Source organism: Xiphias gladius, chromosome 15, assembly GCF_016859285.1.
Source record: "Xiphias gladius isolate SHS-SW01 ecotype Sanya breed wild chromosome 15, ASM1685928v1, whole genome shotgun sequence".
Lineage (NCBI taxonomy): Eukaryota > Metazoa > Chordata > Actinopteri > Istiophoriformes > Xiphiidae > Xiphias > Xiphias gladius.
In genome coordinates, this window is record NC_053414.1 from 10,960,498 (window position 1) to 10,987,322 (window position 26,825).

Here is a 26,825-nt window from a genome sequence, read left to right on the forward strand (position 1 = left end):
TTGAACTTCATCAACTGAAATGTTTATTTTTGCATATTGGTGCTCCTATTAAAAGTGCAAACAAAAATGAGTGTAATCAGATACTTTGGAATTATAAATGATAATACATTAGTTTCAGTGAAGATATTAGTCAACTGAAAGTTGCATTAATGTGGACATGAACAAAATGTTAGCTACCTTTCAAAGACAACATTTGGAATCATATAGTTTAAAAAGACCCGATGGGCCGTGTCTCACACACAAGACAGTTTTGTTGTAATGAACTCTGACTTTGTATTAGCTTGTTGTCTCTGTGAGCCGACAGCACAAAGGGCCCACTGAGAGAAGAGGCCCCTCAGGTGTGGTTCACGTTATTGCTTGTGGCCTTGGTTACGCGTCATCTCCACCACAGAGCAACAGTAAGGCCTTACGGTAGTCACCGCCAGTATCTCCCTGTAAAAAACACACACATGTGGTAAAATTTAGGAAAAGGAAAAAAGGATTCATAGGTGGCAACTGGTTTAACTACATATTTGTGTGTGTGTGGCGCAGTTTATTATATTATATTACACATCATACCTTGATCATTGAATGCAGAGAGCAGGCAAACATGCTCCTAAACTTAGCTCTGATGTCCAACATGTCCACCTCACTACGAGTCACCATCACTCTGATCAGGGTGTTGTCGTCAGTACCGGCACCCTGCAACAAACACATAAACATATCATGACTTTATGCCCAATAAACATAAACAACACATTTGATAGCAGCACCACATTTTTAACAAGCACTGATTCTTTACAGTCCACAGTACACGTGGTGTACACATGTAAAACTGATGTAACACAGAAAGATCTCAGAGAATGTGAAAAATCTGCCAACACTGCACCATTTTCTACTGTAACTATGGAAACCGTTTAAAAAATTGATCATCTGTGACTAGATTTAGAGTGGCATCAAAATGCACAAAATGAAAAAACAAATGACGTGCCTGTTTTTTGTTTTTTTTCCAAGATTGTGATGTATTTTATGAGAAAATCGTGAAAATATTAGAAAATAACCATAAAGATCTGAGCCTGGATTTGGAACATCACCAGAAAACAAATCACTTGTTCTTTGGCTTATCACCTAACTTTCTGCTATTAAATTATCAAGTTCAATTTTATAATGACCATCGGCACTTTAACATACAATAAATGCTAAATCTATATGATGAGAGTCCTGTGTTAATAAAAAAAATAAAAAAAATAAAAACCCCGGAATAAAAGCACCAATGTGAGGGGTAGGAATATTTCTAGCATCAATGGCAACATTTTGCTGGCATTATGATTAGTCACAATTACAACCAATATCATGATGATGTGTTTTTGAGAAATAGGTTAAACGACATTCAAACATCCCCACTCTAAACCTCCGCAGCTGTTTGTTGTCTCACCTTCATGGAGTAGTACAGGGTCTCAGCAAAATAGGCTGGAACGCTCCTTGCGCACTTCACTTTAGGGGAAAAAACAGAAATGACAGGCAACAATTTAAAAACGGCTGTTATAAGTCTCTACCCTGTCAGAAGAAATTAAGGCAGAACCAGTATGGCGGTATGGATTTGTTTCGTACCCACGGCGAGAAGCAGGTCTCTCAGGCACCCAGATGTTTCCCTCTGGATGCTCTCCTCCATCTCATATCCAGACAGCTTCATGTAAGCATCAAATACTGAAACACACAGCTTCAGAATTAGTCCGATTATGATGTGAGACTGCAAAAATAATTACAGTAGCTTTCTACCTCTTGCTGCAACCCCTCAGCTCTCAGGCACACACACACACACACACACACACACACACACACACACACACACACACACACACACACACCTCTCCTAAGATGTTCGGCGCTCCGGTTGCCAAGGATGGTGACGAACGATTGTTCATCGGTGCCAAACTTCTGCTCTCCTGCCTTGAAGAGTTCCTACAACCACAAAGAATTGTATACATCACACATTGTTTGTCCTTCAAAATCCTGAAAGCAATTAAACTAGAATAAAAAAGTAGCATTTCACCAATTTTAGATTTCAAAGTCAATTTACTAGTCCCTGAAACCACTATACAGCCTGTAAAAAGTTTGACTAATTCAAGTGTCGTCGCCCACATATCTCGGCATGGACTTGGAGACTAAGGATTAACTTTGAGATGAAATTTAAAGATTTTCAATTTAAAGCATGTTTTACAAACTGGGGGCGTGGAGCTGACACCAGACAGTAATGTCTGTTTTTGGCTAATGCAGCAAATTAAATACCTGACAAATCAAACTACGCACATATCACACAGATGCAAAAATCATATGACATCCAATATAATATGGCAAAAAGCAGTCATGCTAAATGATTTGGAGCTTTATTAACATCATTTTAATATAGTAAATTCCAACCTTTTACCTTGTTACAAACAACTATGTCTACCAGTAACCCTTTTTCACTCATTGGATACTGTATGTCTACTGTGACCACTTTAAAAAAAAAAAAGAAAAAAAATTTTTTTTCTTTGCTATATTTGGATAATTTGTAGAGGTCTAAAGAGGTCAATGGTAATGGTGATTCACAAGTCTGAAAAAAATTGTGTCTCGGAAAAAACAGTATGTTCTCTCTGGTTTCCCATCCTGTTAATCATTGTGCAACTTCTCTGATACAGGCTGTGACCTTCTGATGAGGCCTGGTCTAACACATGCTGGATGCTGGTCCTGTGCTGAGCAGGAACAAGCTGAACATGACCTTGTGGTCAAATCAGAGAGACATGACCAGAGAGTAACAATCACAGTTATTACTGATAAAAAAAATACAACTGAACAAGTGAAATAAAAAAATTCTGCACAGAACTGAAAGTGAGTCATCATTCACTCACAGTACTTTTCTGCCTTTTTAATTTCTTTTAAATCTAACCAAGAAAATTTGAGAGAATTTTTACTTGCTCCCACCACTAGAGGGTGTCTCTCACACACACACACACACACACACACACACACACACACACACACACACACACACACACACACACACACACACACACACACACACACATCCTACTCAAAGCCCAGCATTTAGATCCTATCCGCAAACACATGTGACAAACACACACCCTCAGACAAAAAGACAAAGAGGCTATTGATGGTGAAGAGTACAAATATTTACTGACCAGCAGAGAATAACTCACTCACCTGAGCGTCACTCTCGATCATTCCCTCCTGGATCCCCTGCTGCCTGTTCGCCTGAGGAAAAACAAAACATTTCTGTTAGGACAGGACAGGACAGGACAGGACAGGACAGGACAGGAGAAGATAACTGTAATTTACCTGCAGCAGAATAACCAGAAGTCTTTTGAAGTGACCTGATGTGTCACCAGATACATCCTCCTCCAGATCGTCATCATACTCTGAGGGAAAACACGCAAAGACACACAACAGGCAGATAGCCTTAATCTTGGAAAAAAAAAAAAGTAATGCAGCTTACAGCTGACTTCACAATAAGCACAACAGCAGTCACTGTGGCCTAAACTGTGCATCACCCTTCACTGATTTGATAGAAAATGAATACAACAACCACATCTTTCAAAACGCACAAGCCACGCTCAGTTGGAAGTTTATTAGGAACGCCTAGCCAAAACTAATACAGTCTAGTAACAACAGTGCTGCAATCAAGCCTCCCTTCAAGGTTATTATGTTCGGTTTTTATTGAAATAGTTTCAGACAAAAGCTGAATCAACACCTCACGGAAACGGTTTCAACTAAAACTGAACATTATAACGTTCACAAAGGAGGATTTATTGCAGGACTGTTGTATTAGACTGCATTAGATTTAGCTAGGTGTACCTAATACACTGCCAAACTGAGTGTATTTTCCTCACTCAGATTCAACCACTCCATTGTGAAAATTATTATGTGCTGTTGTAAAAACTGTCACATTGTTAAACTGTTAAAAAGCTGAAAGCTTTGAAAGAAATCTACTGAGTGGTCCTTGGGTTAAGAATTTCTAGTCAAACTGCTATTTCCAGAGTCAGGAATGAACCTTCAAGCTCCATTTAATTTGTTCAACTCAGGAAAACATCTGTTCATCTGGTTTGTGTCCAACACAAACCAGTGGACCTATGAGGAACAAACATCGCTAAATAGGAAGAACTTCACTTCAACATACTTGGTGCCCTCTTAGTTAATCATTACTACTGGCAAGGTCTCTTGAATCATTTTTGCACACTGTAATGAAATTATAAACGTCTGACCCAGTTGGATGTGCAACAGTAGCGGTAAAAATAATTCCGTAGATGCTTTAGTTCAAATAAATAAATAGATGGAAGACTTCACAGGCAACACTGATAGCATCTATATATGCTATATGATAGCCTCTCAAGCGGATTTTTACTATGAGCGTCAGGTACACACAATTTTATGCTTAAGTTAGAACAGTAGTGGTTATTTCATGTGAGAGGTTGTTGTATTTTGTGTTCTTCTCACTGGTTTGTAGTGAGTTTTTGAGTGTTAAACTGATTCAAAAATAATAACTAAGGATTTTTTTCCCTTAGCTTTGACTTTGTTACTTATTTTGTCATGAATATTTAATGTCATACAGAAAAATCTTAGATAAAAAAAAAAAAAAAGTGTTGCAGGTTTTAAATATAGTTACAGTCTAAAGTTTTAGTCAAATGACTGATCAAATCACTGCTCAGGATAAGTTAAACTAAATGTGACTATAGAATAAACACTATATCAGTATGTTTACAAGCTCAGGTGAATTTACTGTGGAGTGTTAGTCTGTGTAAGTGTAAGTGTAAGTGTGTGTGTGTGCGTGTGTGTGTGAGAGCGTGTGTGTTACCCTGTCTATAAGCAGCGACAATGTCCTTCACCTGCCGAGATGTTCTGGAGGCGAGGATCTCCACCAGCACCTTCTCATCTGTTCCTGCCCCCTAGAGGTCAAAAGGGGGGGGGGGTGTGTGACAGACCTCACACTTCAGTTTCCAGCTGCTCTTGCTGCTAAAATTTATGTCCACATCTGATTAACTGTAGCACCTACCTTGATGGCATTGCGAAGTAATGTCACATCATAAGAGATGGGCGGGGTCATCAGAGCCACGATCAGGGTCTCAAATTTGCCCCCTAGCTCTCCCTTCAGGTCACTGACCAGATCCTGTCAGGGAGATACAGTATGTTCTTTAATTAGTTCTGCTGCAACATAAGCCCGGAGTGTCGGACTGCACTGTAACGCTACGCAGTTCGGCATTTTTATGTCTGTTGTGTGTGGCTGGATTATTTTGCTATGGTTAGTGTGTCATGTCGTTTATACTGAATGGATTTTCTGCTGACGATTTGTACTACATTGACAGCGATGGCTTGGAGCTCTGATGTTGTGAGTGGTCACTGGGTTCAAAGGCCTCAGAATGCTTCAAATGAAGAGAGCTTGACCAGCGTCAGGCGCTCTCAGGCAGGCCTGCATCCAGTCCATCCCAAAATTATACTCATTTTACGCAGCGGCTGGCCAAGTGTGGGGATGTGAGAAAGTAGCAGGGTTTGAACTTCTGTCTCAAGATGTTTTTTTCAGTTCTTCACATTTTGTCAATTTGTTTTTGTACGACCCAAATGCTTTCAAATTTTTTTGAGGTTTCCAAATGTTCAGAAAAGTATAACAGTAGGAATCGGCTAGTCCCCTGTTTAGCTCAATTGGTTAATTCAGCAAAAGCAAATCAGTTTGGGCGGTGATTATTAACTGTGCAGTGGCAACACACAGTTTTCTGCTCAACTTTAAAGTGTGGGAATAGAAAGGATTTGGTTCAAGATTTTGGGAATTATGCTCATTTACTTTCTGACCAAGTAAGGTAGGTGAAAAGATTGATACCACTCTCATGTCTCTATAGTGAATATAAAGCTACATGTACAGCCAGCAGCTGGTTAACTTAGCTTAGGATAAAGACTGGAAACTGAGGTAAAAAAATCAAAAACAAACAGACAGCTAGCCCCACTCTTTCAACAAAATCTGCCCACCAGCACCTCTAATGCTCTCCCATTAACACCTTATGTTTAGCTTGTGAGAGAGTGGCATCACCCCTGTCACTTAACTCTCAAATATTCGCTTTCTATTCCTTTAAGTGTGCGTGCAGCTACGGTCCAGTTTAGCCTTGTCTTTAATCATGTAAAAGAGGTTTCAGCTAGTTGTGTTTTAGAGGAGCAAAGAGATAAAGATGTTTATCAATTTATAGTAGGACTGTGGACCTATTGTGGAGTATTTGCCTGTAGATTAATTTACTCAAAACAATCCATTTTTGGTGCTTTCTATTTATCAGTAGTGAAATACTATACAGCTGCTGAAGATCATTATGTTTCAGTAACTTGTCTAGTTTATGATTTTCTTTACTGTTGATGCAGTGTGAATGAGTTATTTTGTTTCTGTACTCTATTATTTCATTTTTAGAGGCAAACATGTACACAGATTGGATTAACTGTGCATATATTTATAGAGACAGTGATTGTAGGTAAAGCCTTGCTTCAAGCCTGCAAAGATACACCCAAACCTTGGAGAGAGATTAGGGAGGCAGTGGGATTTAGCCAGGAGAAGAATATGACGGTTTTGAGTGTGGCAGTTTGGAACAGGTATAAACGTTATGCCTTTAAATGTGGTCGATTGACAGGTTGTCTGAAGCATACTGAAGCCTTCAAGTTGGAGCTGTGATGTTATGTGTGGTCATGTGATTATGAGGCAGTCCAACCTTTCCAAACAGAGTTTTGTAGGCGGCCTTGATCTCCTGCCTCTGGGTATTGCTGCGGGCCGTCAACAGCTGCAGGATGGCATCCTCATCAGTCCCTATGGCAACAAGCACCATGGTTACCCAGCCAAGTTGTAAGTGTTTGTTTATAACTATTCTCACATGATATATGCGTTGCATAGCAATGAGCACACTCTGTCTAGCTAGAGTTTTGATTACAAGTATTACATCCACATAATTACAGCCTTCAGCGGAAGAAAGCATGTGTGTTTCCTCACAGTGACGTGTCTCAGATTTCATCTCTCTGCTCATTTGTTCATGACTCACTGCTGTCCGGGCGGAGCTCTGCCCGGACAGCAGTGAGTCATGAACACATTACTACAGTAATTGTTCGGAGGGGAACTCCCCTAATACCACTCTCCCACTGGTCTGTTGGAGGAGTACTACAGATTGGCATGCCTCCAATGTATCAGAAAACACTGAGCTGACAGCAGATTTACGACACACACAGACACACACACACACACACACAGACACACACACAGACACACACACACACACACACACACACACACACACACAATCTTACCCAGCCCTTTCATGGCCTTGTACAGGACTTCAGCATCCGCACTGGCGTTGAAGTTTCCGCAGGCTTTCACAGTTCCTTTGCTGGCCTGCAACATGGAAGATGTGGACAGAGGAGGATTATTCTAGTGTAGATTTTCCAAAGTGATGTCTTTTTTTTCTAAAAAAAAAAAAAACTTAAATCTGATACCCTCTGTACTGCATTTCTAAATACATTAAAATATTCCAACTGCAATATACAGATAATATAGTAAAAAATATTGCACAGAATCCATTATACCTACTGCGGATTATTTCTCATGGGACTTCCAGACACTGACAACTTCTAGCATAACATAAAGCAAGTACCTGACAATTATATACACACCTTATTTAGTGTCCTCATGTGTTACTAAAAGATCACATCAACTTAAACCACCGTAATTGGTCATATTGTCCCATTGACCCTCGCCTTGTCTGCAACCGCAGCAAGCTTAAAACCTTCAAACATGACAGCAAATACATTTTACTCTCACTAAGTAAACCTAAAAAAAAAAAATAAAAAAAATTCATATTACTGAATTGGAAAGAAACAATATTTAGATCTTTAATTGGAATCATTAATTGGAAATACTGGGGCTATTAACACGATTCAGAAGCAAGCATCAGGTTTTCAGGAGACTTCTTTGCATTTTTTATGGCTAACTGTCCTCTTGTCTCCAATGTCTTCTTTTTGTTGTTTGATTACTAAAAAAAAAGAATAAATAAATAAAAAAATCGTCTTTCTTAATGCTCTTGTACTCAGTGGCATTAAAGCGACGTAGACATAAGTCTGTTTGTGTATGTTACTGTAAACCCAGCAACATTATTTAATCCTGCTACATTTGTCCCAAACCAAGTGGGTGCTTTAAAAGAGAATTTTTCTGAAAAGTATTTATAATAAAGTACATATGTCTGCTGCCCATGGTTTCTTATCAGATATTAACTAAATGCTGTGACATTGCAGCGCATGCTTAATCAATCTGTAGCTTGATGCTGACATTAATACATATTATCTCAGATTCCTTATATGCCTATTCTCATCAAAGACCTTACCCCTCTATACCATGGCAGACTATACTTAATCAATCTCTTTCTGATAAATGCTTTCATAAATATTTGGTTGAAGATTTATTTGGTGATTCAAATATGATGGATGACGGCAATTCAGCATGAAAATCTGGCAAATAATTCCTCTGAATGTGGAACAAATATTTCGAAACAGACGTACTGCCAGTGAAGCCTGTAAGAATGCGATAAGGCTGAAAGAACATTAACTTTGCCATCGATTTTAGTAAGTGTTTCATCCTGTGACAATCCTGCAGACACTCCTTAAAACTCTTATATATTAATAATAAAATAGACAAGTGGTTGCTTCATATTACAGGCTTAATAGATGTTTAGAGCGGAAAACCTCGGGGAATGTCTGGAACTCTGACCCTGAAAATCTGGAAAACGTGTCCAAAAAACAAGTTGCTGTGAACAACCGGGATTCTGTCTTTTCCTGCAGGAAGAAATGCCAAAATGTCCACGAGCTCTCCTTTTTCATAAACACACTCATCACCACAAGCTAAACAAAAATCTAATCAACGTGCAGTGCAGACAGCTGCGCGGACAAACGAGGAGATATTTAGACAACAACACAACATAATGCAGATCATCTCCACTGGAATGTAAGACTCAACTTCAGCTCCTATAGCGGGTAATGAGTTGTGTCGTATGGAGCTAGTCCAGACATGGCTGAGGTGGGGGGCTTCTGATGGAGGTATGTTGGCCCTCCGTAAGCAAACAGAGGCTGTCACAACTGGTATCTCTGCTTTAAAGCACAGACAGTGACAACACAAAGTTCCTATCAACCCCCCCCCCCCTACATTTATGGACTGTAGTTACCATTGAGACTGTACACACTCCATGTAGTCATGCCTGTATGAAGTGAAGTCCCAATCATATTGCCATATAATGCTTTTTAATGTTAAAGGTACCGCTGCTGTCAATATTGTAGAGCTTGGATGTGAATTATTAGTCTTTCACAGATTAAAGAATGAGGTGGGATGTTCAGTGGGATCCCAAAATGTTTAGACTCGGTGTCCTTAACTTTGACAACTTTCAGTCTGAGAAAAATGAAGAAATAAGTGAACACACTGATAATGGACTTTTCAGTGAAGGAGGAGACATAATTTGTCCACTAGTTAAACTTTTGAAATGAACAATATATATAAGTCCATATATTCTGGATACTTCGATGAGGGGAGAATGAACAGGTGGAATTGTAAGAATTAACAAGGTAATTGAACTTTGTTTGTGGAAAAAAACAAACAAAAAAAAACAAAACAAAAAAAGAAAAAAACAGATCAGACATAAATGATAAGTCAAAGCAGAATATTTTTATATGTTTTAAAACATGTCTGAAGTCGATCTTTAAATGTATTCACATGAAAATGAATACAAATGAATACAAATGAATACAATATTTTACAGAATTTCAGTTCCCTTTAAAACTGGGAGGAAGGGAGGCTGCTTGAACATATGACCTCAATATTTCTAAACTCCTGGCTGCAGCGCTGTTACCAGGCCCATTCTTTCCTACTGTCACAAATATAAAGTGGCACATTTATAAAAAAAAAAAAAAGGCGTAGCAGTTTGCTAAAAGAGGTGGGAACTGAGGTTTTTAGCAAACATCACTCAAACAGCAATAAATAGTGTATTTGTCAGTGTTGGTGTTTTTCCGGCTGCCAATTAATACAATTACACGTGCAAGTGAGTATTTAAAGCTCCAGGACAGTGCACAGCATGTGGGCCTGCATCAAAACACACTCCAGTGACCTTAATCGTGTCACCAAGTGCAAAGGTGTGGCTCACTGATGTGTTTTTAACAGTTTTGGGACAACAATGGAGCTCTGTGGTACAAATGAATATGCTGCATCAGGCTTCAGCTACACGGACAATACATGTTAGTAAGATCAATTCACTGTTGGTTTTAGTCTTTTCACTGGATTCGCTGACAACAAGAAAAACCGAATACCACCACAGTTTTCTTTTAAGTCAAGTTAGATCTTAGTCCTATTAAAGCTGACCCCTGTGAGTCTGGTTAATAACCCCAGATTAAACCACCTGCAGACTGCAGCAGCGTAACAGGAGCATGACCGATTATTATCATGAATATAGTCACAATTTTTTATGGTGACGGAACAACTCCACCCTGACATGCAGAAAAGGCACTGGTTCCCCTTTAAGAGAAGGGAGGGAGGCTGTAAACTCCAGGCTAGAAATGGGTGTATTAAACAGGCAGAGAGGCGGAGAGAGACACAGAGACCCACCCGAGTGGGATGGAGCCCACATGACTCATACACTAAACTTCCCAACTTCCCCCAAATGAAAACTCTTTGCAGCCCCAGAAGTATGCACACTTAAGACGCGCGCACACACACACACACACTTGACGTTTCATACTTGTAAGGACCGTCGTTGGCATTATGTATTCTCCAGCCCCTAACCTTAACAATCACAACTAAATGCCAAACTCCAACTTTTACTCAAAACCTAATTCTAACCTTAACCCTGAAAAACAAGGGTTAAATCTTCAAAGAGCCTTTTTTAAGCGGCGAGGAAGGGCCAGGATGTTCAAACTGAAATTGGTCATCACGAACAAAGAAATACAAGCCCAAACACACACACACACACACACATAGCTTAATAAACTAGAAAGTTTCATGTGTTAAAGTTTCCATTGACAAAATCTCTGTTAAAATACACCGAATTACAGACAGTACTTATTCAGCTGCATGTACATGGTTGCCAGGCACATTCTGTGTTTTGTCCTACTCCGATGTGCTGCCATTGACTAAACTTAACAAACTATACTATTATGTTTAGTGTAAAATGGAAAATATCTAAACTTTATCATGAGTAAATACACATCCATCTCTTATTGACTTATCCTTACAAGTCAGATAAAATCTTAGCATTATAAAATGTGGAATAAAGTGGGCGTTGTCTTGGAGTTCAGAGGGTAAAAAACAGCCGTGAGTCATAGATTTGCATAAATAACGGATTTTTACAGAGACTTCTTGAGGAATTATTATGTTTGGCATTCGTTTAATATGAAGTTTGTCGTGTTCCTTTGGGTTGACAGCTGAAAGAGTCTGCCGAATGAAAGCGACTCACCATTTTGACAGACTCGGAGGTTTCTTCGACGGTTAGAGGAAGGTCTGTTGAAGAGAGAGAGAGAGAAAAACAAGGTAATAAATGAGACAAATACAAAACTCCCTTTGAGGACCAGATGTACTGACTTAAAACGCCCGTGATTAACTTAGTCCCTATCAGTTTTAATCGAGTTCCCCGCTCTGTCTACTCTCCTGTCTAGTCAACGGTAGCTGTCAAACTTCCGAGGACCCGGCCGTGTCTCCCTTTTGTCCACAGGTAGACCCCGGCCCTTCCCGCTCACCTGGCTGGTGCTGCTGACCCCCCCTCCCCACGCAAGTTATACAGGGACAGTCGGAAAGTGCTCCGGCTGACGCGGGGGAACTTACCGCGGAGCCGCAGCTGACAGATGGAGCTCGGGGAGCAGACGGAGAGAGACCCTGCGGAGAACGAAGGGAGGACGAGAAGAAGGACGGAAAGTGAAACACCCACTCGGAAAAACTCTCTGCCGTTGCGCGTGAGTGTGTAGCGGGGGCGCGTGAGTGCGCCACACCCCGGTGTGTTCCCCGGCACAGCCCTGCTCCCGAAGCACTCTGGGAAATGTTGTTTTGGGGGGTTTTTTGGCTATTTTGATGCTGAAAATGTTTTTCTTCACACATTATTTACATTGGTTAATAGCAGCAGGATGAACAGAATGGTCCTTTCAGCTCTAGGCTATGACCAGGAGGCTTCTATACAGTATACTGTATATCCACACGTGAGTAACAACTGAAATGTTTAATTTTAAGTTATGTATCCGTGGCTACACATGCTATTATACAAAAAAAAGTAATTACATAGCCATTAGACTAATGTATTGTTTTTCCTTTTATTTGCTTTTTAAAATAATATAAGTCATGCTTGAGCATTTGCATTTAGAATTTGCTAAGTAATGTACTGTCAACATTGTTTGGATCGCAATTTGGAAAGTACAATCTACATTCTTTTTAATAGGTTACCAAACAGAATACTTTCAAATATTCAAATTTCCACTTCTTTTATTTATTTGTTTGTTTATTTACTAGGTGCATCTTCTGTTTGGTTAAAGGTGTATTGATTGATTTTTTTGTCACTTGGGGGGAGCAGAACGAGCTGAAAAGACTTTATTGACATTACCATCAAATAAAGTTGTTAAGACAAACATGTTAGCAAATAGCTGGCTATTTACACATTCCGACAGACATGGAGCAGCATAGCATTAATTTGGAGTCGTGTTTTTTGCTGCAAAACAAGCATTAAGTCCCTTCAGTTTGCTCTGTTTTGGTCTCCACCACCTCCTGATGGAAATATCTGGCTCCTTAGCTGCTAAATGGTCCACTATGTTCACCAACTATTGGCTAACTTGGTCTTTCTGCTGTTTAGTGCAGTTCAAGTAGTGTACAGTGGGTTAAGCTGATCTTTTTTTTTTTTGCTGAAAAACAGCTGCGTCCTTTAGCTAGAGACGATGCTGATGAATGTGGTGAGACTGAACCAAAACAGGAGAGTTGTTGGCCGTAAAACTAACCAATCAGTTGCAATACACTAAAATGCTCCATTGAGCTGAGAAGAGCTGCAAAGTTGGGAGATGATTATCTGTTTGACAAGAGACATTTTAAGGTTAAACTGAACCTCACCTTAGGCAATAATCTGTAACTGACAATAGGGGCCAGGGCACCTCACTAGTTGGGTAATTATTGACTCTGTAGTCAGAAACTGGCATCATAATCAGACCTAATTTGGAAACTAAGTGACATCAGGTTTTGACATGAGGTGGAGACTGACACCAAAACCGTTATCACAGGAGCAAAATGTAGGCCCACTCAAGGAAGAATGTCACCATAGAATGACAATGAATGCTATCCATTCTCTTTCCTTTTGCTTTGGCATGTATGGAATTTCATGCCATGTCAATAAATCACTAAGTAAATAAACTGAGACCTACAGATCAATTCTAACAAAGCGACTGAACACGTAGAGAGAGAGAGAGAAGACAGAAACTGGGTTACACTCTTTAAAAGACACACTTATAGTTATGTATGTATTCTGACGAAAAATTAGGCTTATTCAAATTTTGAATTAATTTCACAGAGCAGACTTTTTAGGAGGATGGATAATCTTTTATTTTGAAAGAGCAATAAATAAAGAGCTTTTTTCTAAATTCCCCTCAGAACCTTTGTTGATACATATGAATACATATGATATTAATGTGAAGTATGAAGATTAACGTGAAAACATCTGCCTACTTTCAAACTCTGCACATACATGATACTACATACTCAAGCTCAAACTTCCCAAGTCAAGTAATAATAATCAAAACTTTTTTTAGTGGAGGGGGACTTTAAACATTTATTTATTCAAGGGAGTTTCATACTCACACAGTTAAACATATTCACAGCTGCCAGTAGCTGCCCAGTACACCCACAGTTTGAACTGCTTGTTGCTGAGCACCTCAACTCGAGCAGTTGGGGGTTTAGTACTTTCTTTTCACTTTCCCACCCAGGTATCATGCCAGTCCTGGGGATCGAATTGGCAGGTTTCTGGTTACAGCTCCAGTACTCTAACCTTTAGGCCACCAATGCCCCTCATTACTAACTTTTTCCAGATTTTTCATGCATCTCATGGCCTTCATATTCCATGATCAACGTTCCAAAATGAGGTTATGTGAGGACAACTCTGCTTTACGAAGGCAGAGAGCAGTAACTACAGAAACCTTGCAGTAGAGAAGAAGGGTTTGGAGTTTAAAGGTTCATAGCCAAACGTGTAACAAATAAGTAAGCTGTAACACCTTAATTTTATGTCCCTTTAGACTGATTATTAATTATTGTCACACACTTTATATAAAACATAAAAAAGCAGTTAGATACCGTGCTCTATTTGGACAATCTAGAGAGTGGTGGGAAAGGAACAAAATATGTAAGTATTTTTCAACTTTCATGTCCTTTTAAAATAATGAGCTACTTTAGTGAATTAATCTTTGATTGAATACAGCAATTTAAAGGTGGCTTAATCACTAAGAAACGGCAGACAGCTAGACAGAGGTCTAAAATATTTCAATTATTTTGCTACAATGCAGATGAAATATTTAAGATGTTACAGAGTCCACTAAACACACACATTGGGCATCCAAACATACCCACACACAAACTGGCTGTTCTGAGGTAGAAGGTGTAGGTTGCGGTGCATTGTCACTCTCTGTATCTGTAGTGTTGTGATTCTTGAAGTAAAAACCAAAGCAACAGAGCTAACAGCATGCCTAGTGAGACAAAGAGACAAAAATACACCACCGCGCTCCATCCCCAACCTACTGGTATAGGAGGCATGCCATTCACCTCCACAAATTGTGCTGGGATAGGCATGCTGGTGTGCACAGATGTCAAAGGTCTGAACCTGTTTTGTTTTCGACTGTGAGATAAGTGAACTCTCCAGCATTAAACCCTGCCGGTGATGTACAGTAACTCTATCCATGTCTCCCGATGCTGTTGTCCACAGGTGTATATATGGTTTTCTTTATCTGCTGAGGACCACAATTATTCCATGGACACCAACTATGTTGTTTTTACCAGACTTTTATTAACTTTCTACAGAAAGAAAGCATAACTACAATCAAGTTTCTTCACAGTGAAAACAAATTTAAGAGCAAAGATCTTGATCAAAGCAACAAATCTAATAGTAATTTTGTCTCAAGAGTGTGACTGAATATCCTTTTAGATGATGACTCACCAGTGTGCTCTGTTCTCTGACTGCTTAATCAACATTCAAAATGCAATCACAAAATGAAGATAAAAAATAAGAGTTCTTGTCTCACTTGTCTTCTTCCCCTAGATTTTGATAAAACAAGGTCTCACTGCTCCTCTTTAAACAGGTCTATACTGGTCAAATATACCTTTTAAACACTCAGTCAGACAGAAAGACAAGTAGACACACATAGAATAAATCACCAGCTACCCATATCACGCTGACCTATGAACCCATCAGCCCACGGGTAATCTCACTCTTTCTCATAAACACACACACCACACACTGCCACTGACTTCACCCTGCGGGTGTGTATGATCAATATCTTCTGGGATCGTCTATCTTCACTTCTGATTAAAACATATTTCCAAAATCCAGCCTGTGTGAATAAAACATGCATGTTGTAGCATTTCTGCTACTAGTATGCATTTGGAAAATCTCTTTAAAAAAAGGGACTAGTGACACGTTTAATATATGGCATTATGAAATATAGTCCTGAGGTACACCTGATCAAATTACAGAAATTTCCACTTGCTACACCTCCATGTAGAAGAAATGTCTTGTTGTTTTGACAGAGTAATGATGGGAAAAATGGTCTAGTAAAGCCAAATTTATCTGGAAAGCCCTTAAAAATATGGTCTCAAAGGTTTCGTCTACAGTATATCATGAAATAATAAATAAGAATTACACACCGCATCCTTAGATTTTTAATAATAACAGAAAAAATGTTGAAATGAAACAATTGTGAAGAACCTAGGAGCGCATCCTCTTTCTGAAAATGCTAGGCCTGCAATCAGTGCCTAGTTTAGGCCACAGACAGAAACCACAACTGGTGTTGACTAACCTTTATGTAACTGTAGGGAGTGAAGAGTCACTCAAATTCCCACAAACTGTGCAAACCTAGGGATTATCAAGTGAGTGAATATGCACTGATTTTATAACTGCACTTCCAACTGCACTGTAAATTGCTCACTATTGGCGCAATAGCAGCATCCTGGACTAAGGTGACATTTCATAACTGCAGTCAGTTACACTTGTGATTATGTTGGCTGTTAGTTAACATTGTTTTTCACATGTCTGTTCATTATTGGCAAAATAAAGCACCACTTGCGGCAGCACATCTTAGCTCCAGTGTACCCTACAGCCAAGCACGCCATAGATTTGGACCTAAAGGTTTGTGATTTAAAAATGTTATCCTGGAGTAAACAGCTCCACATCAGTAAAAAAAAAAAAAAAATCAATTTACAACAAAAACTGACATCTTTGCGTGAGTGAAAACTCATTATGCACAAGCAAGGGAGAGGACAACAGGTTAAGTTGGCTTACTGCATGCTATTCGGCTCCATATCAAAACAATTGATCATGTTTCTAAAGAGGAAAAAATAATTAAAAATCAAATTGTGTTATAAGGACTTTTTTTTTTTGCATAGCAAAAGGGATTTTCATGTTCTATGTTTCAGCCCCTGGCATTTCACAGAGTGATCTACCTGTTTTCCCTCAATGATGAAGATGAAAAAAACCCCAAAAGTAATACTTTGCCTTCTTATTACCCGATGTTAAAAACAAGTTACAGAGGAAAACTAATACCCTAAGAATATACCAATAGATTTCCCTCTACTGCCACAGTTAGAATCCATGGATACTTGCAGCTACATTAGAGGGGACTGAAATACACAGATTTTATCCTGATAGTGATTTATATTTCCAGCATCGGCGACAGCATCAATTTGTATAGAATAAAGAGAAGAATTGTGGGCTAATTGGCGGCAAAGAGAAGCGCACCACTTGGAAAAACTGAATTTCATCAACAGAAAATTCAAGAAAAAAGAAGTCACGTTATTGGCCCTGCTGATTAACAGGTTATGCATGTAGCTTCTGCATCTGACAACGAGATGGACCGTTATGTAAAAGCGATTGTTTTGATTATCCTTGAACTGCGAGACTAAAAATCCAACATTTAACCCGTTAACAAGAACCATTGTTGATATGGAGTGATTAGTACGTCACACTCCTCTTTCTAGAAAGAACGTGTTTGACCAGAGTGATCTCACATTTAGCGGTGTGATTTAACTTAAATCTACTTATAATGAGGATATAATTCTTTGTAGATTGTCACTACACAGCTAAAGGTGCAGCATGTAAAACCTAGCGTTTAAAACTTTTTAATATTTCTCAATAAACCAGCTAAATCTGAACACCACCGGTAGTTTGATCTGAGCCCACCCCCCTGTCTGCCGGTAAAATGGTACGACCCCTAGCATAAAGTGCGGATACGCTCTGTAACTTCAACTGACAGCTGCAAAAACCGGGAGACAAGACAACGTTAAACTTGCGGAGTCACATCCAAACCTTGCCAAAAAAAAAAATGGAGTGGACCGCGATGGAGATCAACCCAGAGGTGGGGAGAATACTGTGTTTCTTAACTTTTTAATACCGTAACGTTTTCACAGGTGGAAAACTCACCTGCTACCTCTGTTTATGTCGTTTCAGATGCTGAACAAGGTGGGTATCAAACGTTAGACGCTGAGTAATGGCGACGAATTGGTAACCATTTGTTTCAATTGTCGGGTAAGTTTCACAGTAGCTAGCTAGTTGTGAGGGCAGTTAAGCCCTTACTGAGACGAACCTTCAAACGCCAGGCCACTACGTAGCCGCCATGATATCGATACAGATATAGTGATATTTTAGACTGGCTGGCTAGGTTAAAAAAAAGAAAGTCCAAAATAAAATTTAAACCAGGCGCAACAATAGATGCGTTTATCTTATTTTGATTAACGGAAGCATCCTTCCCAGCGCTGCCCCCTGTGTCTGAGCTAAAGGGTGTGGTCTGACTGGACCAACACAACGCAGCATCTTTAAACAGGCTCAGTGGGGATCATTGGGGGATGTCGCCACAGTAACCTCAACTGTTTTGCCGTCCATTTAAAAAAATCGTGTTTTGTTTGTTTCCTCGCTGTGTGTTTCAGATGATGAGCAAGCTAGGTGTGGGTGAAAGCTGGCGCTTCGTGGATGTGCTGGGGCTGGAGGGCGAGCAACTCTCCGCCGTCCCGAAACCATGCTGTGCCCTGATGCTACTCTTCCCACTGACACAACAGGTAATAACAATGAGGTGGTGGTGGTGGTGGTGACTGAGGGTGGGGTGAGTCAGTGATACAGACTGTCAGGGGTGGGGTGAGACTGAGATGCAGGGGGGGGCAATGGAGAGGGAGAACGAGCTGCAAGACTGGGATGATGAGGAAGTGATTCAGCATATGTTTACCTTTTTCTTTCTCTCAATGTGAAATCGAATTATCCTGTCAACCCTAGACATTAAATTCCTAACAGTTAATAACAGTTTATTTCACTATTTGTCGATTTCATTATCTGTTATTTTTGCAATTAATCAAATCATAAATTGGTCCTCAAAATATTATAAAATTGTTTTTTTTTTAAATGCCCATCACTTTCCCAGAGTTCAAGATGACATCTTCAAAAGCCCTGTTTTGTCTTATCAGCAGTTCAAGACCCAGAGATATTCAATTTACAGTTAAAGCTACAACAATTAGTGGAGCAACGGAAAAATTACCGACAACTATTTTGATAGTTGATCAATCATATTAAGTAATTTTTAAGTAAAACGTTCAAACATTCTCTTTTTTTAAGTTTCTTAAATTTGAAAATCTGCTGCTTTTCCTTGTCTAAATGTATTAAATTAAATATATTATTATGTCGTATGAAACAAGACACTTGATGATGTCACCTTGAACTATAGGGAAATGATGACAGGCATTTCTAGGTGGTGTCTGATGTCATATAGACCAAACTATGAATTGATTAATCAAGAAAATAATCAGCAGATTAATGATAAGAAAACAATCTTTAGTTGTAGCCCTATTTACAATCAAATAGAACCAAGTAAAGAAGATAATCCTTACAGTGGAGAAGATGTAAATTAGTCAACATTTTTTTCTGTTATGTTGATTGCCATTTCCAGATCTTTTATTAATTCATGTGCACATTTTAAATGGAAGAATTGGCTTCACATTGTGTTCTTACGGGCAGATGGCAGTGAACATGCTCTGTGCGTTTGTGGGTTGTTGTTGTTTTTTTTGTTTTGTTTTTTTTTTTTTTTTGTTTGCTTGCTTTTTTTGTCGGCATGTATGGCAGCACGAGTCTTTCAGAAAGAAGCAGGCAGACAAGGTTGCAGAAGACTCCGAGGTATATTTCCTGAAGCAGACTGTTGTCAATTCCTGTGGCACTGTCGCCCTGCTGCACGCTGTGGCCAACAACAAAAGCAAATTGACTTTTGGTGAGTGGAATTGAAATACATACTGGCAAAATAATGAGAACAATAACTAATATTTATTTATAAAAGAAGTGTAATAATGTTGTTCAAACATGCACCACTCAGTCATAAAGCTGAAAGTCAAATATAAATTAGATACTGTTATTTGAATTTATGGTGCTAACGAAGTGTAAAATACAGTAGCTTCTCTTAGGACTGTGACTGCGGTGCTACTTAATTCAGATTTTGTCACCGAAATAAAATGTATGTTCAAGTATATTGTTAACAGGTATGAACCACAATTAAAACTGCTTTAGAGTATAAGAACTAACACACAAATGGGTCGAAAAGTGGAGTCACTGTTGATTGAGCAGCCCATAATTTTACAGCCCAGTACAGTCACAAATACAGGGGTTAGTTCTTCAGCTGTTTGCTTAAGAAAATGTGACGCATGCACTCAAGTATTTACTTAATTTTCTTTTAAAATTAAGTATATTGTAACAGTGGCCGATGGTACCTATATTTCTACTTTAAGTACTCAGTGAGAATTGATGATACAGTTACTATATGTGGCAGGTTGTGATTTGAGACAACTTAACATAAATAAATTGCATATTATTGATTAAGCTGATGCTGCTCTTGGTGTTTTCAGATAGTGACTCTGCCCTGAAGAAATTTCTCGATGAGACTGCAAAAATGTCTGCTGATGACCGTGCCAAACAACTGGAGAAAAACAAGGTAATGCTGCTTTATGTACTGTTAAATGTTAAAGAAGTTCAAGCTATTACAGAGTATACTGCAAATCTGATCAACAGAGGGTAAAGTATCTTTTATGATATTAACACGACTACTTTGCCTATAAGATTCACAATCAAAACTTGCCTATTATGCCTTTTATTTTTTGTGCTTTTGTGTGTATACGGTTACTGTTTCAAATAAGAATGTAAGATATACATAAAATATTGATTAAACAGTGACAACTCAACATATCACCCATATTTCAAATGTGCCTACATATCATTATATCTGAGATCATACTTTATTTGAAAAAGTTGATATTTTAATGAGTTATAAACAAAAAAGTGCATTAAAAAATGAAATAAACCATAAAAAACTCTGTTTCTAGAAGCTCTGGTACTGTTGCATAACCTGTTTGTTATGTTAACACCACTTGGGGGCGCCAGACACTGCTAAATCCTTCTCAGTAGAAAGGGCAGTTTGATTTGGATAGACAGTAATACCATGATAAATGTCTTTGAAACTTGTGCCTTTGTTTTCCTCACTACATTGTTGATCTGCAGCCATTGAAACCATCCTTTGAATGTGTTTTTAAATTGTAAAATAATCTGTTTTAACAGTATTACACTGACACGTTCTGAATTTTTCTTCCCCAGGCAATTTGTGAGGCTCACAATGAGGTTGCAGTGCAGGGCCAGTGTAGGGTAAGATGCTTAACCACAACATCTACTAATGACATCTTTAGTCTTTTCAGACAGCTTTGGGTCTACTCAATGCTCCAGTGTTGTACTCAGTTGTACAACAGCTGTCACTCTGCCTGTCACTGTTACAGATTGTAGTCTACAGTGTATTTCCATATACTTTACTGATAAACCATAGAATTACACTGAATTAGGTTGAACAATTACCAGATAAAGGTTAAATTCAGTTTCACCTCTCTGTCTGTCCATATGCACGTTGCCTTTCTCTCGATAGCCCATGCATGAGCAAGGGGTATTGTCACAAGAGAGATGATAGACTTTGTATTTAAACCAGATGTATTATTGATGGCAGCAATATCCTTTGCAGTGCTTGTCTTTTCTGGAGCTTTTTTGTATCACAATATTTACTCAGAATATTACTTTCACATATCTCCACTTTCACAGCCAGAGGCCGACAAAGTCAACTTCCACTTTATTGCCTTTGTCAATGTAAATGGACAACTTTTTGAATTTGGTAAGCATGTTTACACATCATGTACATTCCTGTGTGTGTTTTTACATTGGATGGAGTCATTGGATTCCCAACTATTTCATTTGTTTTTAAGATGGGAGAATGAATGGACCAATGAAACACGGAGCCACCAAAGAGGAATCTTTCATAATGGTATGTAAAAGTATGGTCATTCTTCAACGTTATGTGTCAATTCTGGTTATCTTAAAATATAACGGTGAGCCAAATTCCTTTATGCACATGGTCTGTGATGAGTCATGGTAACAAACTGGAATAAGAAGTGTCTTCCTGAGTGTCTGGATTGATTCAATAAGCTTGGCTAATGCACTCTCTGAAATATCTCCAGTATGGTTCATGAAAAAGACTGGTAAACCGTGACTTTAACTGGAATTCAGGCACTGTATTTTGTTGCCTTTCAAGCCATGCTAGTTAAGTATATTTGTTAAATATTATATAATTAACAAAGGTTTAAGTTCTCTGGGAAAAGCATAATGAATATGACAAATTCAGCTGGAAAAACAAAGTGCTCATAGTAACAATTTGCTTATGTGCTGCACAAGCCTTTGGGGGCTACGTCAATAGAGCCTTTTAGACTGTCACATCAAACTACCACATGAGGGCTCCACATGTATTTGTGATGAAAATGCAGCATTAAATGTTGTAATGATTCATTGGTTCTCATTTAAAGGAAGAAGAACTACTGAAATCTTTGCTTTTTGGTTTGCTTTTGGAGTTTTATACAAATTACATTTCATTGTGAACATTCAGAGACATTAATTTTACTGGAATGGTCTAATAACTTAAGAAAATGTACTGGCAAACCAGCCTTAAACACCCAGAAAACCTTAAGCTATATGAGGATAACTGAATTTCATGACATCAAGCCTCATATTACACTATTAATATTTTAGTGATGTTGTCCAAGCCTACTGAAGTGTATCAAAATACTAGCAGTGAGAGATACTTAAATATTAAAATATAAATCTTACATCTTCAGGACAGTCAGTCCTCTGTGACTAGTATCCTCAGATATCAAAGGTTTTGTATTTCCATTTGAAATGTGCAGTAATTTTAATTTAAATATATGTGGATCTATAGACATTACTAATTTCCTTGTGTTTTTTTTTTTTTTTTTTCATCGTAATCATGTCCAGGATGCAGCCAAAGTGTGCCGTGGATTCATGGAAAGAGAGCAAGGCGAAGTCCGTTTCTCTGCAGTGGCTCTTTGTCACAGTTAGATTATTGGTTGGAAACAGGACCAAACTGTAAACCAAAATGTCTTGGAGCATTCACACAGCAAACACAATCAGCAGGCACCCAGAATGATCTGTGTACACATACATCTGCAGACACTATGCACTATAAAGCACATTTTGTTTCCACATATTGCACTCTCATCTCATGAACAAAGCATTCTTTAGCATTAGCACATGTACACACAAACACAATCAAACCCTTTTGTTCCGCTGACAATAACTGATAGAAGCTTGTCAAAATCCTTTTATGTGATATCAATTAGCAGTGAAAATTGTAAAACATGAGGTCAGATCTCACCAATGCTTGTGTGCATGTGTATTTATCTTTTTGCAACTTATTGTATGTAATCATTGGTACATCTAGGTCAAAGTCAAGAGACTGATGCTTAAGAACCTTCTGTGCCAATAAGAGTGAGTAGGAAAAGGCAGAAAACTTGTTTAGGGAAACTTTTTGCCTGTTTGTCTGAATGCCTTTATTTGCTGTGTGGTTGAGCTTGTAAGGATCTGAAATTCCTCAGAAGAGCCCAAATGTATCTGTAGGAATAATTAAACCATTGTTCAGAGCAGGCACGCAACCTTTTTGAGTCATGTTCCTGGATGTAATAATGAACATTTCTCTGAAAAACTGAGGTTTTCTTTGAGAAGTTTGAATTTAAAGTACAGAATTAAAGTGATGGTGGCGGATTACAGATATTTTCTTTATTTAGGGCATGGCCATTTTCAGGAATGGATCTGTTTAATTGACTTATGTTTGTATTTTATTTGAAAATGGCTTTTTTCCAGTTAACAATCCAAAAATGCTCAAATAGTCAAATGCACTATTACTGTGCAAGTTTAACACAGAAAATACAAAACTTCCAGTCCAAATAAAGTGCTACTGTATGTTGGGTTGTTGTAGTGCAGTGCAGGGTGATTAGTACTGTATGTCTAGGCTGTGTTCAAATTGTTTACCTTTCTGCACTTTCCAAATACTATGTTGCTGTAGTTCTGCTGTTGATGCAGCTGTGGGAATTCAATAAAGCAACCATTAAACTTCTCTCCTGTTGTGTTTTGTAGTAGAAAAATGGGAATCCTGCTTGTGCACCTGCCTTTTAATCTACATCAGGTAACCTGCATTATGTTGCATTTAAAGCATGTGATGTCAGATGTCCCAAGGTGGGTGGTAGTGTTTTGGGTTTCATTTGGTGTATTTAAAATATATCGAAATGCTATTTTCCTAACATGATGTTCTACTCATTTGACTGCCTGTAAAGCTTTGTAGAGCTCCTGTTATTAGTCGATTTACTTGATTAGTCGATCAACAGAAAATTAATAGGCAATTATTTTGATAATCAATTGTTGCTCAATTTTCATAAAAAAAAAAAAGCCAAATGTTCTGTGGTTCCAGCTTCTCAAATGTGAAGATTTGCTGTTTTTTATATAGCAGTGAGTGTCAGCATATTGAAGGCACCGCTGTGAGCAGTGAATGGCATTTTTTTTTCACAATTTATAACATGTCATAGACTAAATGATTAATTGAGAAAATACTTTTCAGATTAATCGATAATGAAAATAATTGTTAGTTGCGGCCCTAAACCTTTCTGGCTCTTGCTTTAAAAGCTAGCTATGTATATTATTTTCGCGATGCCCCCATTCACCAGTCTACATTTGACCTAATATCTCATTCATACTTTGTCACATGAGGTGATGAAGTGGTTAACATCCTAAGGCTCTCACGGCTCGGGGCTCAGCCTGACTGATCTTGGATGCATTTCAGCTGTGAAGGGCTGGAACAGGAGGAGGATAGCAGAGGTGACGATAGCTTGTCGGGTGATTCAACTCATCACTGTGGATACCGATGCAAGACCTTTCTCTGTGTTGCAAAGAGCAGGCACAGCGTGATAGGCGGTACATTGACCAAAACGGCGGGACTCTGTTAAAGACCAAGGGAGTGTGACAAAGTACTTTGTAAAGCTCATTTTGGCCAACATTACCCTGAAACAGGATTACGTCGGTCGGTAGCATGCACAGATACTTTCAGAGGCAGGGACACATAGTCCTCATTCAAACCCAGAGAAAGAACAACATTTATATGGAATAAGATGGGTGAGGGTGGGCGAGGACCTTACCTTTCCATTCAGGTGATTAGATAGAGCAACGTGCGCAGAAAATAAAGGTCTGACCTTCCATTTGAAAAGGTCACATTTGGATCCAATAGTGTATGCAACTGTTACCATCTGCGCTGATTACTTACATTACTGGTGATTGCTAGGCCATTGATTTTGTGTTGATTTTTTTTGTTTTTGTTTATAATCAACAACTTTAAAGAATTTCTCAGAGAAGCTGTCTATTTCAAAATGGGGGCATACTTCTTATTTTAAGCAACTTGAAGGCAGGGCTTTACTGTAGCTATTTTTGAGAACACTGGGGTCACTGGGGTTTGAGCAACCTGGGAGGAGTCAACATTCAAGTTTGGACTCTGTATATTTAATTTGACTAGCGCCAACAAATACGTAAATAAGTAAAGGAATTATTCACTGACCCCTCATGCCCTGTGGATGGGGGCTATGGCGAGACATATTCCTCAAACAAATTTGCAGGTAATGAAATTAACAGAAAACGGTGAACCTGCCCTGGTGGCCTTTTGGGCCCTTGACGGTCTGAGGGCCCCAGGACAGCTGCCCTTTTTTGCCTATTTGGTCATCCACCCTTGTGGACCAGGGTTTGAAACAGGATTTAGACCTTCATGTTGGGACATAAAATTGTTTTATATATCTGGTCAAAAGTACGAGCTCATGACCTCAGTGTTTCTAAAACTGATTGTTACTTGTTTTAATTCTATGTGTAGCTGAATTGTAAGTTCTACCAAGATTTGAAGGCACCATCGCCTGTTTGTAATCCTTGTGACAGATTAGTGGATGTATAGTCAAACATGGCTGGATTAACCTTCTATGGGTCCCTGGGTGGAAAAACTTGTGGTCGGACCCCACTATACATGGCAGTTTCATTATTTCCCGAGGCATTCAGAAACCAACTGGTTCTCTAGAGCTGAAATTATTATTTGATTAATCAAATAAATTACTGATAGTTTTGATAATTAATTAATCATTCGAGTCATTTTTTTAAGCAAAAATGCCAAAAATTCATTTCTTCCAGCTTCTCAAATGTGAATATTTGCCAGTTTCCCCTGTTTTCCAGGATAGTAAACTCAACGTCTTTGGACAAAGCAAGCAATTTGAAAATGTTAATATGTTGTTTTTCACTATTTTCTGACATTTTATACACTCAACAATCAGTTGATTCATAAAGGAAATATCTGTCAGGCATGTTTATAATAAAAATAATTGTTGGTCGACGGATTTGTACTACCTTTCCACAGTTTTCCCTGTGTGATAATTATCTGACACACAGGAAAAAAATGGGAAAAAAATGTATTAATATTTAGACTCAAATGATATTTAGTGAGCCTGGGATTTACGGGGACCCTGGCCGGTTGACTACGTTGCCCGGTTGGTAATCCAGTCCTGATCTCAATCTGTCTTTCATTGACTCCAACAGAGCAATGTCGCCCCCCCCCCCATATGCTTGTGCTTTGCTCTCCATTTTAAAGCCAGTAGACTTTCTATGGCTCAGGCAAGCATGAAGCACATCTCCACAAGCAGTCACTCACTTTACGCATGGGACCTGTAAAATAACTGGACATCTCTTGACCCCCCCCCCCCCTCTCTCTTTCTCTCTCTCCTATCTCTATCTATCTATCTCGACCTCCCCCGCATAGATTCCTGCCTGCGCGTTCACGTCTCCTGCCGAAATGCGCGGCGGCAGCGGTGGCTGGAGACAGCAGCAGCGTCAGCCTCACGCAGTTCGGTGGCGCACGAGAAAATCTTATATTTAGCGCCTGGTTCGCGTTGCAGCGCCGGGGGTGTCGCGGCGGGCTTTTTTTTTTTTTTTTTCCTCTTCTCCTCCATCTCCGTGCCACAGCTTGAGCAGGACCCGCGGGGAGTGCGAGAGGTCCGACTGAGCGTGAAGCTGCGGGGCAGTTGACGGCGAAAAGCCAGGAGGGGGGATAACGGACTGACAGAGCGGGGAGGGGAGCTTTATCACACAACACGTATCGCCGTATCACCACCGTCCGACTCTGGTCCACGTCCGGCGGCCCGCCCGGAG

General features: G+C 39.1%; 2 protein-coding genes across 3 annotated transcripts; one reads left to right on the plus strand and one right to left on the minus strand.

Annotated features, from left to right (window-relative positions):
• anxa5b (annexin A5b) lies at positions 1–12,007 on the minus strand. Of its 2 annotated transcripts, XM_040147158.1 has the most exons (13): positions 11,846–12,007; positions 11,481–11,524; positions 7,303–7,387; positions 6,717–6,811; positions 5,030–5,143; positions 4,832–4,922; positions 3,319–3,398; positions 3,184–3,234; positions 1,848–1,941; positions 1,591–1,686; positions 1,415–1,473; positions 559–681; positions 1–432 (listed from the first exon to the last, which is right to left on the minus strand). In XM_040147158.1, exons 2-13 carry the CDS (start codon positions 11,481–11,483, stop codon positions 370–372), a joined length of 954 nt encoding a protein of 317 aa, XP_040003092.1. In that variant the 5' UTR covers positions 11,484–11,524; positions 11,846–12,007; the 3' UTR covers positions 1–369. The 2 variants fall into 2 exon arrangements, with proteins under 2 accessions (XP_040003092.1, XP_040003091.1); XM_040147157.1 differs by lacking the exons at positions 11,481–11,524; positions 11,846–12,007 and having other exon boundaries at positions 7,303–7,396.
• A 5,421-nt stretch (positions 12,008–17,428) lies between these two features.
• Positions 17,429–23,714, plus strand: uchl1 (ubiquitin carboxyl-terminal esterase L1 (ubiquitin thiolesterase)). The gene is made up of 9 exons (XM_040144945.1): positions 17,429–17,607; positions 17,700–17,711; positions 18,176–18,304; positions 19,356–19,497; positions 20,126–20,211; positions 20,868–20,915; positions 21,357–21,426; positions 21,518–21,576; positions 22,578–23,714. The coding sequence occupies exons 1-9, from the start codon at positions 17,575–17,577 to the stop codon at positions 22,659–22,661; spliced, it is 663 nt and encodes a 220-aa protein (XP_040000879.1). The 5' UTR covers positions 17,429–17,574; the 3' UTR covers positions 22,662–23,714.
• The last annotated feature ends 3,111 nt before the right edge of the window (positions 23,715–26,825 follow it).